The sequence below is a fragment of the Colossoma macropomum genome, unplaced genomic scaffold (genome assembly GCF_904425465.1).
Source record: "Colossoma macropomum unplaced genomic scaffold, Colossoma_macropomum, whole genome shotgun sequence".
In the NCBI taxonomy this organism is placed as follows: domain Eukaryota; kingdom Metazoa; phylum Chordata; class Actinopteri; order Characiformes; family Serrasalmidae; genus Colossoma; species Colossoma macropomum.
The window spans coordinates 32,281,846-32,301,406 of record NW_023494796.1 but is presented as its reverse complement, the minus strand read 5'-3'; the positions used below and the strand labels follow the sequence as shown (position 1 = coordinate 32,301,406).

Genomic DNA, 19,561 nt, shown 5'->3' with positions numbered 1-19,561 from the left:
ATATTACTGTTATTTTTTCTGTCCATCATTTCCGTGACTTCAGCTTATTAATTGTGGACCACATGCAGAAAGTTAGAGTACAAATGCTGTCTGGTTGGTGAACAACATAATTCATAAGTATCCGATGATGCACTTGGCTACCAAGTGTAAATGCATGTGGCTAAATTTAGATCAGGATACAATCCAGATACGGGACACATGAAGAGACCAGGTGTAAACGGGGTCTCAGTGGCCAAAAAAAGTATTTCAACATTTGTCCCTTACTTTTTTAGTTCATTGTGTCAGGAAGGAAAATGTTAAACCCAGTAGAAATAATTTTAAACACTCCATTACACTGTAATTATTTTTGAGAAAGTACAAACACATTTCCAAAAAATGTGAGACCGTAGGAAAAACATAAATAAAAGACAGCTAAGATTTGTGATTTATGAAAGCACATGGTTTGCTGTGTCATCTTCAGTATTATATTGAGTGAACACTAACAAGCCTAGTTATTGTTCTTGTTTGTCACAATATTTAAATGAATTTGCACAAATACATATTTAATTACTTTTTTACATAATAATTATGTTTAGGCCCTGATCACTTAATGCATCTTGAGTATCAGGATTATATCTGAATGAGGCCACATGAACATGCAAGTGTAAACGCAGCCAAAACGCATTTAAAACAGATACAAATCTGATCATTTACACCACTTTAGGAGGTGGACTGAGACACATTTGAGACACTTTATAGCAGTGTAAACACATCCGTCTCTCCAAGACACATTTGACAACCAAAACTCTTCCCAGTACGACCAAAACCCCTCCCAGTACAGCCAAAACTCCACCCAGTACAACTGAAACTCCTTTCAGTACAACCAGAAAACCTCCCAGTACAACCGAAACCCCTTACAGTGCAACCAAAACATCTCCCGGTACAACCAAAACCTCTCTCGGTACAATCTAAACTCCTTCCAGTGCAATCAAAACTCCTCCCAGTGCAACCAAAAATCCTCCCAGCACAACCAAAACCCCTCCCCATGCAGTATGTCCCTGTACAACGATTTGCATATTCTGTCCCACGGCAATCAGATTTCAGTCCGACTAACCAGAGACACATTCAAATACCAAGTGTAAACGCATGTGGCTGAAGTCTTATCAGGATACGATCCTGATTCTGGACACATGGAGTGACCGGGTGTAAACGGGGTCTTAAATAGTATTTCCACATATGTCCTTGACTTTGAAAGTTCATTGTGTTGGGAAGCAAAATGTTGAACCCAGTGGAAATAATTTAAAACACACATTCCACTGTAATTTTTCCAAAAAGTTTCGGAGGAAAATGTAAACGTAAATATGAATCTGGCCTAGTATCTCTGCTCATTTCAATGAGTTACAAATCAGATATAGTATCATATTAAGGCTTATTTAGGCAATAGCAAAGCTTTACTAACCCTCCTGTGTGCATACTCAGTGGCCTGTTATGCTTTTCCTCACAGATCGCTGCATGTAAAGAATGTTGAAAGCGATTTGTCAAATTCAGACATTTATTTCACAGGTTTCTTTGTGCTCTTATTGTCTTGCAGCGTGTTTGTATGGAAATGTCTGTGACTCCGCCTTGTGAAGACAGTAAGCACTCTAAAACTGCACCTACACTGTTCAGGACCTGGCTGCACTTGGCACGGTTGCTTAAAGCGAGTAAGGACGTCGCATTGAAATGAAGCGCCATTTGAAGATCCAGATCCAGAGTGATTATACGCAGAATTCTTAATGTAATAGTGGAGTACAGTGGCGTAAACTCACCTCAGAGGTAAATACTTAAGTTTACAATGTAATCTGTTCTAAACGGAGTAACTGAAGTACAGATTGCCAACGTCTGTTTACTTACGAACCTGTGTGTGTTTTTGGGAGTAATGCTTACTATTTTTGTGTAGTCTTTCCTCTTAGCTTTAGGATATAATCACCAAACATAAGTGCCTTTTCACGTGTGTCTCGGTCTCTTAGATCCATTGAGTATTGTACTGCTATGGTGCTATATAATGATATAATGATATAATGATGAGGTTTTGTTGTTTAATTTGTAATAATTGTTGTGAACTATGCATTCAAACTTATGAAACTTGGTCCACTTTTACATATTCTCATATCCGTGGTAGTTCAAGACAGTGTGCAATTAATAAATGCATGTAAATTGTGCATCATTCTATGACATGATGAATTACAGACCATTTTTATTGCACTCCATAAAATAGGCTAGTCACTGCTGTAGCCATCCTGCGTTCTTGTCATTCTTATTGGCATCAGATGGTAAAGGCTGTTAGTGAAGCACAGTGCTTGGAATGATGGAAAAACGTGTACAGTACTGTGAAAAAGTCAGAGACCACCATCATATATTCAATTTCCAGATAAAACCGCAATTAAGTACACATAACTCAATTCAGCAGACATTTCTGAGGAGATTAAAAGCTACAGAGAAAATGTGCCTCCTAACAACCACCTGGAAGACCTGCTAGACCCCAAAACTGCCCCCATCAGATAAGCAGCACTTAAAGCTTTCATCTTTGAGAGAGAGGAGAAAATCAAGCTGCTTCAGATCTGAAAACATCCACAGGTGTTTCTCTCCATCCTTCCACTGTGAGAAGACGACTCAGCGCTATGGGTCTGAAAGGATGTGTAGCTGTCAAGAAGAACCTCACTGAGAAAAGGAGACGGACACATCAAACAAAGAAGCTGAACGATGGACTGACCACCCCAGCGTCCAGACCTCAACACCACTGAATGTGTTTGATTACTTCAGAAAACGATCAACCAACTTCTGAGACTGAACTTTGGAGGCGTGTCTGCAGATTCCTTGAGGAACTGAATCAAAGAGTGGACACACTAAACACTGAAAATTTGTAAATATTTAATTTAGTTGAATATGCTTGCTGAAAATTGAATAACTGGTATTTAAAGGCCACTTTTGACTATAAACTGAATTAATGAAGGGTGCTCTCTGACTGTTTCAGTACTGTAGATATGTAAGAATATTCTATTACACTTTCAGGCCCTCTTATTAGTAATCCATCACAAATTTACATGTTCATTTACATCATCTGATGTGATCCAATTCAAATGGTCACATATTCATAACTCATTAGCTCATATGAATCCATTTTTGAACTTAACTCAGTGCTCGAAAAGTTTATCGGTAATAGTATGTGCAGACGCCTCGGACCAAAATGTGTAAACAGCCGTTATGCTGTTCAGTTTAGAGTCAGCAGGAGCTTCATCCATACAGCTGGTTTAATATAAATAATACATACATAAATAACCAGCTGGCTAATACAGTCTAGCCTAGTTAGCTACTTCTCATAATTTTGCTGAAATATATGACAAGTTAATGTGAGCAAGGGACGACAATTTGAGGGTACTTTTTTGCTCTAGTTTGGTAGGTTTTTTCTAAACGAGTGTGTTTATATGCATTTAAATGTGAACTCCACCAATTTTCCCAAAAGTTCCCACATAATTAAATGGTTAAGATATAAACAGAGTCATTCAGAGTGGTTTGGTGTGAAATACTCTTACCGAGTCAGAACTGTTCACAGTGGTGGTGATAGGAACCAGACGTCCACCTCTAAAAGCTCCCTCACAGAAAGTCACTACATGAGATGGTTATGAATTCACTGCTGGAAGCCTGAGACACTGTGTAAAGATAGATTTGTGATTGTTTTGGCCTAAAACATCTTGTTATTTTATGTTTTTGAATCCATTCATGGTGGAGGGACACATGCTGGGTGCTGTGAGGTAAAATAGTCCCCAAAGGAAACATATTTCCTCAGGTTTTCCACTGTTTTATCATCTTCAACGTTCCATATAAAAGCTCAGATGGCTCTTGTAGGTTCACTGGTGGTTTTGAATAGTGTATAATATATCTATGTTTGTGTTGTAGTCATGGCGACCCCTGGTTCCTATCACCACCACTGTAAAGGCATCTGAACCATTTCACACCAAACCACTCTGAATCTCTCTGTTTATCTCAGCCACTGAATTATGCAGAAATTTAGAAAAATCGGCTGAGGTTCCTCTCTAATCATCTTTAATAACTGAAGAAAATAAGATTTTGTGATTTTGTGCATTGAAATGCATGAAAACACACTCATTGTTTTCATAATTGATAAAATAAGGACATTGGGAGTGTTAAGGATCTTTAAACTTGGTCATTGGTTTGGTAGTTTATGGCTTCCTTACGAAATACATTGCATGGCCAGAAGTTTGTGGACACTCCAACATTACATTCATGTATACATACTCAATGCCATATTATAAAACCATGGGTTTTAATATGGATCAAGAATTTAGTGAGCATGCATGGTAGATATTTGGCATCACATGACAGTGCCATGTTAAAAGCCACTGAGCTCAGCATGTTCCTGTGTTGGAGGCTGCATGGCTGTCTGCTTGATTACATGCAACTGTTAGCAGTGAGTGTGGCTGAAATAGCCCATTAGATGAGGTGTCCACATACTTTTGGCCATTGTATGTTTTTGCAGTCTTGTATAAATCTGCAGTACTAGGCTTAGTTTTATTTACTGTTTAGTTGCTAATCCCCAAAACTTTTACTCTCGATATGATCATGCGTACTGAACCTGATAGTGTATTAATAGTGTTATCTTTCATTGGCCGTTCTCATGAAGGGGAAACATATCTGCCTAACTTGTTATTCTACAAATTAAAAAGCTTCTTAGGAGCCTCTGTTGAGATTGGTAGTTAACCAGCTGGAACATCTTGACTGAATGGTTATTTATTTATTTAAATCGTTTGAGATTAATTGATATGCATATCTTGCATATAAAAAATCTGTTGCAAATGCTGGAGCACAAATTAATAGTTAGCTCAGTACTTGAAAATGGCTTATGAACAGCCCACAGCTATGCACTATGGACACAGGAATAAGTACGTATCTGATATCCCTGATATGCTTTATTTGTATTACGGTAAAGGTAACATTTAATGGATCGAGACAGTTTTAATACAATGGTAAGTGAATGGGAAGGTGGATGAAAAGGAGGCATCAGCTACTGGTATGAAACGTACAAGTGATCTGCTCAAAGATTATACTCTAATATTAAAAATGCAAGTAAAGGGACATTAGTCCTTTATGCCATTTATATTTATTTGTTCTGTAAGTCATTGTCAGTGCTGCAATTAAAAGGAAAATTCTGCCGATTTTGCAAAATTTCTGCATAATTGAGTGTTTGTGATGTAAACAGAGTCATTCAGAGTGGTTTGGTGTGAAATGGTTCAGATTTCTTTACAGTGGTGGTGATGGGAACCAGGGGTCACCATGACTACAACACAAATATAGCAATTTAATTAGTATCCAAAACCCACATCGGTGAACATTGTGTTTTAAAAACATACTTTAGCTCAAAATGTTCTCAAAACTGTCAGAAAACAGTGTCTCAGGCATCAGACAGCATATTTATGATGCTCTAGTCCAGGAGTCGCAACCCACATGTAAAGAAGAGCTGTTTTGTCCTTTCAACAAAAATCAAACCACCTTGGGGGCCAAAACGTTTTGAGTCCATTTTATCATCTTGGCTGTAAACATGTCTCAGTATGTGCTGATGTTCTAGTATAGACCCAAAATATAAACGAAAACAGAGAGACTTACTTTGCTCTGCTTTAAGCTTTAGCTCAGCTATAGCCGCTTTTCTCACATCTCTGGCAGGAAACCTTTCCTCAAAAGTAGATCAGTTTAAGTAAAATGTCTCTCAATGTTCAACTTTTTACGAGGCTGAAGTCGCTTCTCATTCGCCAGCTTCTCGTTTGAATTTTCCCGTTCCACCTTAAATGGTGCCTGAGGCACCAGAATGTAACTGCTACACCATTTAAGGTGGAACGGGAATATTCAAACAAGAAGCCAGCGAATAAGAAACTGACTTCAGCTTTGTGTCTCTTTAGTGTTGGACAGTTTCTCTGCAGATTAAACGTATCAGGAAACCAGCTGGAGTGATTATAAACACAAATAAATCCATTCATCTCCAAATTATCAATGTTCATCTTAAATCTCTCTCTTTGCTGTTTCGTTAGCTACTAGCTAGGCAAGACTGTTGTCTATGTTGCTATGGTGACCAGGAGTCTGTGCTGATCTTCAGGGTTAAAGGGTGAATTAGCAGTTCTACATTAACTCCAGAGTTTAAGACCATTTATTGTTAAACTGTGTTGAACGATCAGCAGAGCTTTATTTTACTGTAAAGGAGGATTATTTTATTTTTACCTACAAATCTGATTCTGCTGTGGAGCCACAACAGGGCAGTAAAAGAGCCGCATGTTGCAGACCCCTAAACTAGAACAAACCACCTCGAATGATTTTGCTTACATATTAATCATTTAATTGTGCGGAAATTTTTAAAAAATTGGTGGAATTCCCCTTCAGTAGAGAGTGTGCTGATGCTCATAAATATCACCAAAGTGTTCTTACTTTAGTGTGCTGGTTATTGGCAGAGCGCAAAGCAGCATTTTGTGTTGCTGGACAGGATCATATCAATAACACCACCATTCACATAAACACGTTCACACACTGGGTGCTGCACTATCAGCTGCACCCACAGTGACATCATAGGAAAGCAAAATCAGAGGAACCGAGTCCAAAGAGATGCTCTACGCAGTTAGAATAAGCTCGACCGACGAATAGTCAGATCATAGTTCGGTCAAACGCTGACCAGGCTGGAGATTTCTGAACTGTTAACACCAAAGTTTACTATGCAGTTTTAAAATGTCTTGAAGCTGAACTGTATACGTTGACTGTGGACCTTATAACCTATTTCTTTTCTTCAGATTTTCACTCTTTATTTATGTTTTCAAAGCAGGCATGTGCAGTTTACATCACTGTCTATGCTTTCTTAGCTTCTGTCATCACCGCCATCATAATGTATGGAGATGAAAGCGACCCATCAGGGCAGCAGAGCTCTATCTGTAATGGATAAATCATCTCTCATATATATTTTTTCACAGTTTAATTTCCACCTGTTTCTTCAGTGCTCATTGGTCTCATTGAGAATGGACGAAGTAGCTGTTCACAATCGTACACAAGCGGAGGATAATCGTGCTGTTGTTTTTTTATATATATATATATAATATTTGGACATGAATGTGTAATTGTATAAATGTGCTTCATAATAAATGTATGTATAAAATCTTCAAGTACTTCTGTTGAAATGGTGTTGACTGTATCTCCGCAGGACTAAATAAATATTGTATCATTATGTAAAACATAGTATTTGTCAGTTTCTTTAATAATTTATTTACTAATATATTTTTTCCATATTATTTGTTACTGTAAGGAGGTCTGTGCCGCTAACAGAATCCTCTTAGTCGGGTAACAGTGTGGAAAATAATCGTAGAAAGCATTTAACGTGGGTTTAGATGTCCTTTTCATTTCTTCAAAGTGTTTATAAACATGGTAATTATTATAATAATATTGATAGCGGTAGTTTTTTTTTGTATAGTCGTTTTTTGACGGTCCCTAACATTGTGGAACTTGTGTTGAACTTTTCCAAACTGTTTCGTCCCCCCTTTCACTTCGGTACAGGGTGTCGCTCCAGAGCCGGTTTATGAGGAGCCTGGCCACTTCCTATTCCCCCCGTTATATCAAAAACAGGACTGCTAAACAGCAGAGGGCGCCTGCGAGCGAGTCCTAAATGAATGGGAGTAAACGGAGCTCAACGGCTAAAAACGAAAAGTTTAAATAGTTTCTAATCACTCGCCCAGAACGTTTCTTTAATTTTAGAAAGTAGAAGGATGTATTTCACTAAAAAACAAAGAAATCTCACCTGTATATTTCCTTTTTTCTACAGCAAACGGGTTTTGGGCAGCAGAAGGCGGGCATTACTGCTAGAGCGTGATGATTGATTGGCGAGCGGAGCAGCTCATTGGCTGTTCGCGCTCACTGACGTCATGGACGTACATGAGGTGCCGTTTTAAACTCCTTTAACTCGAGTTTAAAAGCTCTTAAATATATAACAGCAGTGTTAAAATGTTTTATGCTGTTCAGGACATAATTGTATTATTTTATATTAAAAATGTTTAAGCATTTATAAACTATGATTTTGCTCAAATGCTCAATATCAACACATTCATTTTGGACTCGCTCGGGAGCGCCCCCTAGCGTTTGAGAAAACCGGAAGACATTGCAGAGTGGGAATTCTCTCTACAAGTTCTCTGGTTGCTCCATATGCAGTTACATTCATGTCTCAGGAGGGCGCTCCTGATTAAGGGTAGAAACTTTGGGACGCCCCTGCCACGCCCCAGCGGAAAGAGGAAGCAGCCGTCACCATAGCGATGGATAGAGCCTTTGCCTGCTGAGCTGTGCTGTCCTCGTGTGCTGCGCTTCACATTTACAAGAGGTAAGAATAAACACTATCTGCAACATCTGGCAAACAAAATAACACAAAGTAACAGGAGGTTTGTGAACAAACTTTGATTTGGCTTGACAAAGCTGTTGCTATGGTATCCCTGGTGGTTGCTAAGGTGTTGCTAGCCCATTGGTATGGTATTCTAGGTAGTTGCTAAGGTGTTGTTAGCCCATTTGTATGGTATCCCAGGTTGTTGCTAAGGTGTTGCTAGCCCATTGGTATGGTATTCCAGATAGTTGTTAAGGTATTGTTAGCCCATTGTTATGGTATCCCAGGTCGTTGCTAAGGTGTTGCTAGCCTACTGGTAAGGTATCCCAGGTGGTTGCTAAGGTGCTGCTAGCCCATTGGTATGGTATTCTAGGTAGTTGCTAAGGTGTTGCTAGCCCATTGGTATGGTATCCCAGGTTGTTGCTAAGGTGTTGCTAGCCTACTGGTATGGTATCCCAGGTGGTTGCTAAGGTGTTGCTAGCCCATTGGTATGGTATTCTAGGTAGTTGCTAAGGTATTGCTAGCCCATTGGTATGGTATTCCAGGTAGTTGTTGTGTTGTTAGCCCATTGTTATGGTATCCCAGGTCGTTGCTAAGGTGTTGCTAGCCTACTGGTATGGTATCCCAGGTGGTTGCTAAGGTGTTGCTAGCCCATTGGTATGGTATTCCAGGTCGTTCCTAAGGTGTTGTTAGCCCATTGGTATGGTATTCCAGGTAGTTACTAAGGTGTTGCTAGCCCATTGGTATGGTATTCCAGGTAGTTACTAAGGTGTTGCTAGCCCATTGTTGTGGTATCCCGGGTGGTTGCTAAGGTGTTGCTAGCCCATTGGTATGGTATTCCAGGTAGTTACTATGGTGTTGCTAGCCCATTGTTGTGGTATCCCGGGTGGTTGCTAAGGTGTTGCTAGCCCATTGGTATGGTATTTCGGGTCGTTGCTAAGGTGTTGCTAGAATGAGACTGGAGGAGTGGAGCTTAATCTTTGTCAAAGTATATAATAACAGTGCAGGTCAGTAAGAGCTGGGGTTGTTATCCATTGTCGCCTTTATCGTCAACGTAAATAAAGAGACATGAGTGTTTTTCCTTGATACCCGAAGCTGTTTTATCTGATGTCTGAAACGTGCTGTGGTCTGAGGATGACCTACAACGTTCTCTGTAATAATAACGGCCTTTTGTACAGGCGTGATATCTGCCTGACACCAGGCCCAAGGTTCCAGCAGTCATTTGGTGAACTGTCACCAGGCACAAGCCAAAGTGTATCAATTAAAGCAAGGACATTTTAATGCTAACCAACAGAAATTACATGGATTTTTTTTTATTATTAATACACTTAAAGGGCTATATAGGTAGGCCAACCAAGGAATGATTATACAGCCATAATGGACAAGTGCACAGTAGATCTTTGCAGACATCCAAAACACAAAGACATAACTAAGCCAACGTCCACTCTTCCAAAATGTTTGTCAGTGATAAATAGGCATTATATGAATTAAACAGATATAGTTATGTACATTCAGGATTTCCCTGTATGAAACATTACTAGGTAAGATGCACAAGCAAATCCAGTCCATTTTGCCATGATATTTTTATTTATTAAGCATTTCGGCATATTTTCGGTGTACAGTAGCTTGTTGGCGGCACATTTGGATCTTGGATCTTGATATCAAGTTAAAGTTAAACTTTATTCTTATTAGTAAAGTAAAATTAGCAGAATGAAAGCTAAGACAGCTTGCCATACAATCCACCAACATTACTTTGTTTTCACTTGTGTGAAGCAGAATAGAAATAGGAGGGAAAAGTGACTAATTTGGCTTCTAGGATCATCAAATTTTTACAAAAATCCCATCGCCTTGCCTTGCCTTGCACTACCAACGTCCATTTCTCTCTGTGAAGCGCACAGAGTGTGAGCTTGACCAAAGCGCATGTTGCAAACTATAAAAGGACTAACGTTCTGCAAGACGAGAAGAACACACTGCACGCCTACTCAAGAAGTCCAGGGTGGTAGTGAACTATGAACAAGATGTGGTTTGGAAGCTCCTGGTAATTTTAGTTTTGGGGAAAAACGTGGCTCTTATGGAGGATATATAAGTAAATGGTTTATAACAATGAAAACTGTAACTAACTTTGCAACCTAGTAGAGTTTTAATTTTTGTTGCACAAAAGATAGTTTGAAGGCTGCTAGGCCCACGAAGCCTGGTTAACATTTTGTTGGTATTTTATTTTAAGCAACAGAACACTCGAGGTCGTGTGTTATTGCAAAATTCTACACGTCTGGAGAACGGTATTGGGTTCATTTCTGGCTGATTCCATGGTGTTTAGCTGTTCTTCTGTCTCAGCTGCCAACTGAAAAGCTGCTCAGTGGTGATGACAGTTTGGGAATTTAGTGTCGTCTCATCTTCAGAGTCTGACCAAATCGGCTGTCGGTCAAATGTGATCTTAAAAGTGTCCGTTTTCTGTTTGTGGCAAAATAAGAAGTAAAAACGTTCAAATGGCTTGAGCGTCTCCTACAGCTGTCAAAGTCGTTGCTTAGCAACAGCGTCTTGGCGGAGTGATACAGTGTTTGTGAAAAACCCGTGATGTTATGGCGAAGCCGATTTGGTCAGACTCTGGTGATGAGACGACACTAACTTCCCAAACTGTCATCACCACTGAGCAGCTTTTCAGTCGGCAGCTGTGACAGAAGAACAGCTGAACAACCTGGAATCAGCCAGAAATGAACCCAACACCATTCGCCAAACGTGTAGTCTGATCTTCAGAGTCTGACCAAATCAGACTGAGCCATAAAACTGCCGCAATAAAAAACAAAAAAGCTGCTCAGTGGTGATGACAGTTTGGGAATTTAGTGTAAGGAGCTGGAGAACGAACTGCCGGCTGTGCAGCGAGTGGGCGGAGCTCGTTACTCTGACGTAGCAACGAGCTGCTCGTTAAGGAACTATAATTTGGTGAACATCACAGCCTTTTATTTCAGGCCTAACCTAACCCTGCAATGGAAATGATGCACGTTACTGTATATGACAATGACAATGCTGCGTCTTTGATTTCTATTAGGCTACTTCTAATTTAAAACACATCAATCAAAACCATATAGTTACTAACTTAAAGATATGTCCATGGCATTTTCTGAATGATTAGCTGATATGGAACGGAACGACACTGACCAAGACTACACTCCGTATCGTTACCTGGTGACGGCTATTCAAAAGGCCCACCTCATCCGCAGAGCTACGACGGAACAGAAGCCAGAAAGCGCGCTGCTGCATTGAACAGGCTGTCTGTATCTTAAAGCGCTGCTTTGCTTGCCTCAGCATCATTGTTGCTCATGCAGTTCTCCACAATATGGCAACCAACTAGGACACTCAGACTCATACTGATCTGCAGACCTGACCAACTTCAGTACTGAACACTGACCCTAGTCTGAAGACACTGCGGCCAAAGCATTCTGCTTAGCATTGCACATCATTTTGAATGGCTAGTGCACTGTTTTTATTTATTTACCTCTTTCTTTCCTGTGTGGAGGTGGGGAAATGAAGAGTAAATGTTTGCTGAGATGAAATGTGTCTCCTTAGGAGTCAGTAACAGTGATAGGCCAAACACAGGTCATCTTTCAGTTCTCTGAGCAACAAATTATGAGAAGGCCTAATTAAGACTGCAGCGATTCATCCTTCCTATAGTTGAGGAAGTCTAGTGGTACTTCAGTATACAGCATTTCATTAAAACATGAAGTCTACACAACATGGCGGAAAGTATACAGGCTTAGGTATGGAATATTAAAACGTCTGAGCTGAAAATGAGCTTCAATTACAATCATTTTGCCTTAAACCTCAGTAAAACCATATCTTTAATACAAACCATCTAGTGGCATACGGGTGATTTTTAAATGACACAGCAAATGGGTTCAGTTCAAACTGCAGCTTTCAAGGACACAGCAGTGGAGTTTAAGGGCCCACGTGACTCATTCAGGTTTAAACTCGGGTTAAACTCTAAACCACAGCTAAGATAATGGGGTGCAGTCACCCCAGTAGGTATAGATTTTCGTCCTAGCTTATTACCTTAAACAACAGTCCCAAATAGAACAGCAAATGTGGCCTGAACTGGACAGAACCATGTCAAACTATGTTATGTTCAGGTTGAGATTTAAAATTTGGTGCTCTGGAACAACAGAACGTTCTCAAGCCATGGATGAATATTTCATTACTGTTTAACTTCAAGAACAGTCATTGATGGGCTGCTTTCATGAGATTAGAACAGAATTTTGACCAGTTATGTTCAGGTTTGGATGTAAAACCTGGTGCTGTGGGTTAAGAATCTGTGTTAATCTATGGACTTAATATTCGGATTGTTGATTAATTTCAAGATCAGTCACTGACTGGCTGCTTTCAGGGTAATATTTTACTACTATCGACCACTAGAGGGTGCACTTTTGAAGAGCAAGAGCCTTACTGCAGCTGCATGCATGTGGTCAGCGAATGTCACTGGTGCCAACTTTCATTTTGGGTTAGATAGTTAGTTAGTTGAATACTGTTGCTGTCCTATAAACCCAAAAAAAACAAAAGTATCTCAATTTTTTGCGATTTTTAGTTCTCTGATTTGCGTTCAGCAACCACCTTTTACATTGTGTGAAATTTGATGATGAATGGACCAACAGAAATGTTCGCAAATTGCTTGGAATAAAATCTTTTTACATTAACTTACATTATAAATTAAGTTTATAATGTAAGTTAATGTAAAAAGTTAACATGATTGGTTTGTACAACTGTTTCTACTGTCACTACTTTCTTTATAAGCAGAGAACACAGTGGAAAAATCAGCCATCTTGTTTAAATTTCACAGAATTTAAACTCTTAAAAAGGCATTTCACTGTTAACACTTTCTTACGGAGCCCCGCTGGTGACATCCTGTATAAACAAAAACGATGCGTGGCCACGCCTTATTAACGCGTGGGAACGAGATCCTAATGTTAAATATTTATAAGAAACTTTACTATGTCTTTTATCAGTTTAATATCTAGAACCTATTAGTCACTTCAGTGTTACAGTTAGATTGTTTTGGTACTTGATCATTTTACCCAGTTATCACACAGCAGAATGATGGAGACTGTACCCTACACTTCATATCTAGTACGTTTTATTTCAGTGTAATTTAGTTAGACTGTCTTTGTACTTGGTCATTTTACCCAAAGAATTTTGGAGACTGTACCCTACACTTAATATCTAGAACCTCTTTAGCATTTCAGTGTAATGAAGCCAAATTCGTAACTGAACATAAAAACTTGATTAATTGCCCAGCCCCGATTTCAGTGTAATTTAGTGAGTCTGTCTTGGTTCTGGTCCATTTAAGGTGGAACGGGAAAAGTCGAACAAAAAGCTGGGGAGTGTCCTGAGAAAATGTTACCAGCATTAAAATAATAATTAGGATATTCTGAGAGCCGAAATCAGTTTATCAGGGTGAGCAGTGATGTTAAGCTGAGTCTGTACTGGATCAGCCTGAGTTCAGGTACGTTTGTAGATCTTTTCAAATCAAGCTAAAAGGAAAGATCTACCGTGTTTCAGTGAACATAAGGTGAAGAACAGAGAACTGCAGGGAAACCTGCTGATTTTGTTCTGACTTCTTTTCATTTCCCCTCAGTCTGAACATGGAAATGTACACTGACAAAACCCGCTTAAGGAGGCTGCCAGTCTTATGATGTGAATTCAGTGCGCAGTAGCTTTAGCTCACATGTAGCAATGTTAGTATTATAACTCTTTAACGACCTCGTAATTCAGAGGATCCAGTGATGTTCGGGAGAAAAATGTTCACAGAACAAATCGTGTCGGATTCTGAACATGTTTATTGAACACAGGGGGCGCTAGAGGCGATTTTTCGAAAACCCTATTCATTCTGGTCATACAGAAATGGAGCTCAGACCCGGAGTTCCTAATATGGGCATAAGAGCATGGCGCCGACTACAAAATGACAACATGACTACGGTGGTCTATTGCTCTAAAAAAATATACTATATTGTAGAACATCATTGACAAGAACACAAAGCGTTTAACTTAATACAACTCTAGACCCTCTTGCCCAACACTAACAAGTCAACCCAGCATGCAAAAGTGTCCAGAACTACATACAGCAAGTAGAAACACAACAGCTCAGCTAACTCAGCACTCATCTACAATCAATACTGATTGAGATTTTATGAGTTTGCATAATTTTTCAAAATAGTAGTCACCCAAGGGACGGTAGTCTGGGGAGAATGACAACACAGAGATGGTAGATTAAACGAGGTGGAAAGACACACCCAGTATGCCACCAAGAGCCAATGGGAATGATGTGAGTTTTACTCAAGGTTGCATTGACCAGTCATTCATCAAGTAAAGCTGAGAAGTTTTAACAGATTAAACTAAACTGCAGGACGTTGATTCAACTCAAAGATCCCATTCGAATGTCCAAAGTTGTTAGAGAAATACAAGAAAAGTCCAAATCATTTAAACGTAAACAAGTACGCAGTATATCAGATAAACTCACAGATACAGAGCACTCTGCACAATCGTATGCCATTCATTATAAGTGTGCATATATAGTTAAAAGAGGGGAAAACAGTCCAGCCACACTAAATCTTGAACACTCTTTAAAACACAACCCATAATGTCTGTCTGCACCTACCTGTAAAGTCAACTTCACTAAAAATAGTGAACATAAAACACCTGAATAAAGTTACCTTAACTCAAAATATGCTAACAAATGACCTTACTCAAAATGACTGAGTTACTGTGTCATTTCTGAGTTGGTTTTGAATTGTTCAGATTAAGTTACTCCAACTTTCGGTAGTATTTAAGTTGTGTTAACTTAGACAAACTACTCTTCAGTCTGCAGGTCTTATGCACATTAATTGATCTTAACTAGTTATACTTGAGTAATTAAGGATTATACTAGATCTGCATTAGTGAGAGTAACAGATGAGTAAAATAAACCCAAAAAAATGAAGGTACACTTTACAGTGGACTGTGTGGTCCGACATTGTTTACATGCTACTTTCAAACTCTATTTTATCTTATTTTATTGACTTATCTCCTGCTACATCTTACTCTTATTTTGAAAACCTGAGGGGAATTAGTTTATCCCATAGATATACATATCTAGATGCCGCATTGGGTCCTGTCAGGCACGTCAACGGCACTGCAATTTTAGGACGGTCAACATCGCTGCTGGACTGCATTCAGTACCATTACAGAGCGCCAGTTTAAGAAAGATACTGTCCAAAATTACACTGTTTCAAGAATATCACACTCAGAAAGTGGGATAGGATTATATAACGGAGGGAACGCAGCGATCCACACTCATGTCTGTGTGATGTGTATTGTCTGTGTGATGTTTGTGTAGATATGGCCGTGTGGTTGGTGAAGCACAGAGAACCTGTTGATGTGATTGTTTTTCCTCTGGTTTTATGTGAAGCTTATTTAATTTAATAGTCTATTCAGGAGATCTAACTTGGTGTAGTAGTTATTCATTTACAATGATGATGTTGCTTTGTAGCTAAGAAAATTATAGCATTCCTTATTTGCCAGCTTCGTGTTCGATTTTCCACCTACAAGGGATGCATCAGTCGGGCAGTCGTGGGCTGGAGGTTAGGGAGCCAGCCCCGTGACCGGAAAGCTGCCTGTTCGATCCCCTCGGCTGACAGTCCATGACTGAAGTGCCCTTGAGCAAGGCACCTAACCCCCAATTGCTCCCTCAGATGCCGTGGATAGGGCTGCCCACCGCTCTGGGCAAGTGTGCTCACTGCACCCTAGTGTGTGTGTTCACCAGTGTGCATGTGGATGTTTCACTGCACGGATGGGTTAAATGCAGAGGTCTAGTTCCACAGTGTACAAACACAGTAGGCTAGTGGTTCTGAATTCAATTCAGTCAGGCAGCATCTTGTTCGAATTTTCCCGTTCCACCTTAAATGCTGCACCATTTCCCGTTCCACCTTAAATGCACACCAACTTTAGCTTCGTCCTTCTTACTGTGTTTTGTGGGGTTTATTTTATTTTTCTGTGTGTTAAGATGAGAAGCGTAGGGCGCCCCGGAGGGGACGGAGGTAAAAAAAAAAATTAATACGTTTTATATATTCGTGATCACGATTTTCTTATTGTTCTCTCGTTTTCTTTTAATCGTTGTCATGTTTCATTTTTAACTGAACGCAGGTTGTTTATTTTTTTTTTTTTATTTGTGAGCAAAATCAGTGTAGTAGCTACAGGTCGTGTTGTTTGTCCTGTGCAGGAGTTACTGACAGCTCCCTGAGACGGTCTGACGGGTTTTGATGAGTTAGTTTGATGAGATGATGGACAGAGATGCTCATCAGGTCATCATGAGGAAACTGCAGCTCCTCTTCACAGAAAACGGCCCTCAGATTCATCAGTGCAGCTGCAGTTTGGTGGTGAAATGAAGGAAGACAACAAACTACAACCACAATCTTCACTGAACTGCGCTGTCTAATCATATCTAACAGAGACGCAGCGCGGCCGCTTAGCGCTGTTTCTGCTCCCGCAACAAGCTGCGGTGTTAGAGATCATCACACAATTACAGGAAGAAATGATCAGCGTTAGAGATCATCACACAATTACAGGAAGAAATGATCAGCGTCAACGTTTCAACAAACTCAAATTAACCACACACAGACACATTCATATGGGATGAGGTCAAATGGCAAGAGAGTTTAATAGACCTATGGATTAGATGTAGATATATGAATGTGAGGATGTTGAAACGGTGATCGTTTCTTCCTGTAATTGTGTGATGGTCTCTAACACCGCCAAAAAAAGAAAACGTGCGTACGAACTGCAAAACGTTGGCTCGAATTATTATTATTATTATTATTATTATTTTTTAACTCCGTCCCTTCCGGGGCTCCGTAGAAGTGATTCACACATAGATGGATTTGCTGATATGTGTGTGATTATGTTTCGTGCGCTAAACTCGGTTTTTAGCGTCAGGTTCAGACTGAATACTTCCCTGCTGGTCCGGACGGCTAATTGTCATGATCAGTTATTAAAGAAATGAGAGCAGCCCATGCAGCCTGGATTAATCTGTGTCTGAAGATTATAACAGAACAGATTAGGTGAAAATCGGTTGAGTAATAAGGAAGTTGTGGCTGATTTAATCCTGAGACTCTTCGTCTCTCAAAACAGGTGAATTTGTTCACAAGTGGATCTTGACCGCTCCAACATGGCGGATGTGCAGACGTATCAGATAGAGAACAACAGGCAACGCGGCATCAGGGTCTGGTTATCTGTGGTTTATCCATTATATGGACCCTTTAAGACGTCTTGCTTATGTCCAGGGTTATTTTACTTAAGTACGCGTTTTTTTTTTCATTTAATAAGTCAAACTTGAAGTGTTAAAGTAAATACTAATAAAATATTTAACCATTAAGACTTTGTTTCGGTCCCTCGTCCTGACTTACTTGATCCTCAACACCGTCGCTCTCTTCTCTTCTCGCCTGCCTCCTGCTATACTCTGTGTGGTCCTGACCTCCATCACTGCCCTGTTCCTTTAAAATCAGTAAAAGCTTTTCAATACTAGTTAAAAGAGCAAAAACATCTTAATACAAGTCTCAGTTCACGAGCTGAACGGTGGTGACTACCTTTACAAACGGCTTCAGGGCGGCTTTTAAAGACTAATCGGCCAAATATCGGTGGAAGCCAAGAGCAGCTGCGACTAAATTGGCTAATTAGCAGCCTCGCTAACGCATAAACATGGGTCTCACATTTTTATAGAGGGAAACTGGGAGCAGAAAACACTCTGTAGCAACAAAAACACCTAAAAATCCAACTAAAGCTCACTGCGGTGACTGTAAACCGGCGTTTTCGGCCTGTCTTTTTAGCTAAACTGGCTGTTCGTTGCCTTGCCTGTTAGCTCATTATCCGTTCCACCTTAAATGGTGCCGGCAGTTACATTGTGGCGCGCGGACAGTTACACAGCTTTTACATGAACACTGCTGCGCCATTTAAGGTGGAACGGAAAATTCGAATAAAAAGCTAGCGAATAACAACTTCGGCTTGGTCTGTTTATAAGTGAAAGGAACGCGATATCGTGTTGTAAACGCGCACAATCACTAAAATGTCCACAACTACCCAGAAGGTCGATTGTGGGGTCAAGCAAATCACAAGTTGTCTCTTGAATGTGTGAAAATATGAGCAAGACCGCTCGTGTATTAGCCGTTAGCATGCACGCTAAAACCATTAGCATAGGCGATTCCCGAAAGTCTGAGATGGGGACGCGATTAACGTCACTCGGCTCTGCCAGTTTACAGGCTTTATCAGCTCAAACACGCCTGACTACGGAGCCTCTGCTGGTGACATCCTGTATAAATAAAAATACTAAGCCCTTACTAAGTCGTGGCCACGCATTAGGATCTTGTTCCCACGTGTTAATAAGGTGTGGCTATGCATTATTTTTGTTTATACAAGATGTCACCAGCGGAGCTCCGTACCTGACGCCGGGAACGAGGAGGTTGATAATTAGTTATTAAGCTGGATCATGTGTTTTATACGAAGCCCCGCTGGTGACATCCTATATAAATAAAATAATGCGTGGCCACGACTTAGTACGGCGTGGGAATGAGATCCTAATGCGTAGCCACAACTTAGTAAGCCGTAATCTTGTTCCCACGCCTTACTAAGTCGTGGCCACGCATTAGGATCTCGTTCCCACATTATTTTTATTTATACAGGATGTCACCAGCGGGGCTCTGTAGCTACGTCAGCGAAGTGATGACATCAAAATACAAAACAGAATACAAACATTAAATACAAAACACTAACATTTTACATTCTGGTGGTTGTAGTTTTCATGTACTAGTGCTTGCTGACTGTATCCTCACCCGCAGAAGTGAGGAATTGGGTAACAATACACTGCTCTGGTTTACGATGAGCATAGGGTAGTGTTGCCAGATTGCGTCTGTGTTTATCAGGAAAATTGTGTGAAAACCCACCGAAAAGTGGACAGAACAAATGTCAACATTTCAACTATAATACTAAATATTACAGTATTTAATCCACACTAATAATAAACTGCTGGAGACGTTAAAGGGGAGTTCCACTGATTTATTTATTTATTTATCAATTTTTTTTTTCAAATTTCTCCCTCACAGAAAGTTATTACATGAAATGGTTATGAACTCATTTCCAGTTTTCCAAGACATTGTTTTATGATAGTTTTGTGATAAA

General features: G+C 39.9%; 2 protein-coding genes across 3 annotated transcripts in view; both read left to right on the top strand.

The window, feature by feature from the left end:
* LOC118816777 (echinoderm microtubule-associated protein-like 6) overlaps positions 1 to 2,197 on the top strand; it is a 126,848-nt gene extending 124,651 nt beyond the window's left edge. For both annotated transcript variants that reach the window (XM_036583370.1, XM_036583369.1), the window contains one exon: positions 1,571 to 2,197. In XM_036583370.1, coding sequence (XP_036439263.1) covers positions 1,571 to 1,595 — 25 coding nt within the window. In that variant the 3' untranslated portion in view covers positions 1,596 to 2,197. The remainder of the gene's footprint in view (positions 1 to 1,570) is intronic.
* Positions 1 to 19,561, top strand: part of adgrb3 (adhesion G protein-coupled receptor B3) — a 994,217-nt gene that overhangs the window by 814,562 nt on the left and 160,094 nt on the right. The gene's annotated exons all lie outside the window — the stretch shown is intronic.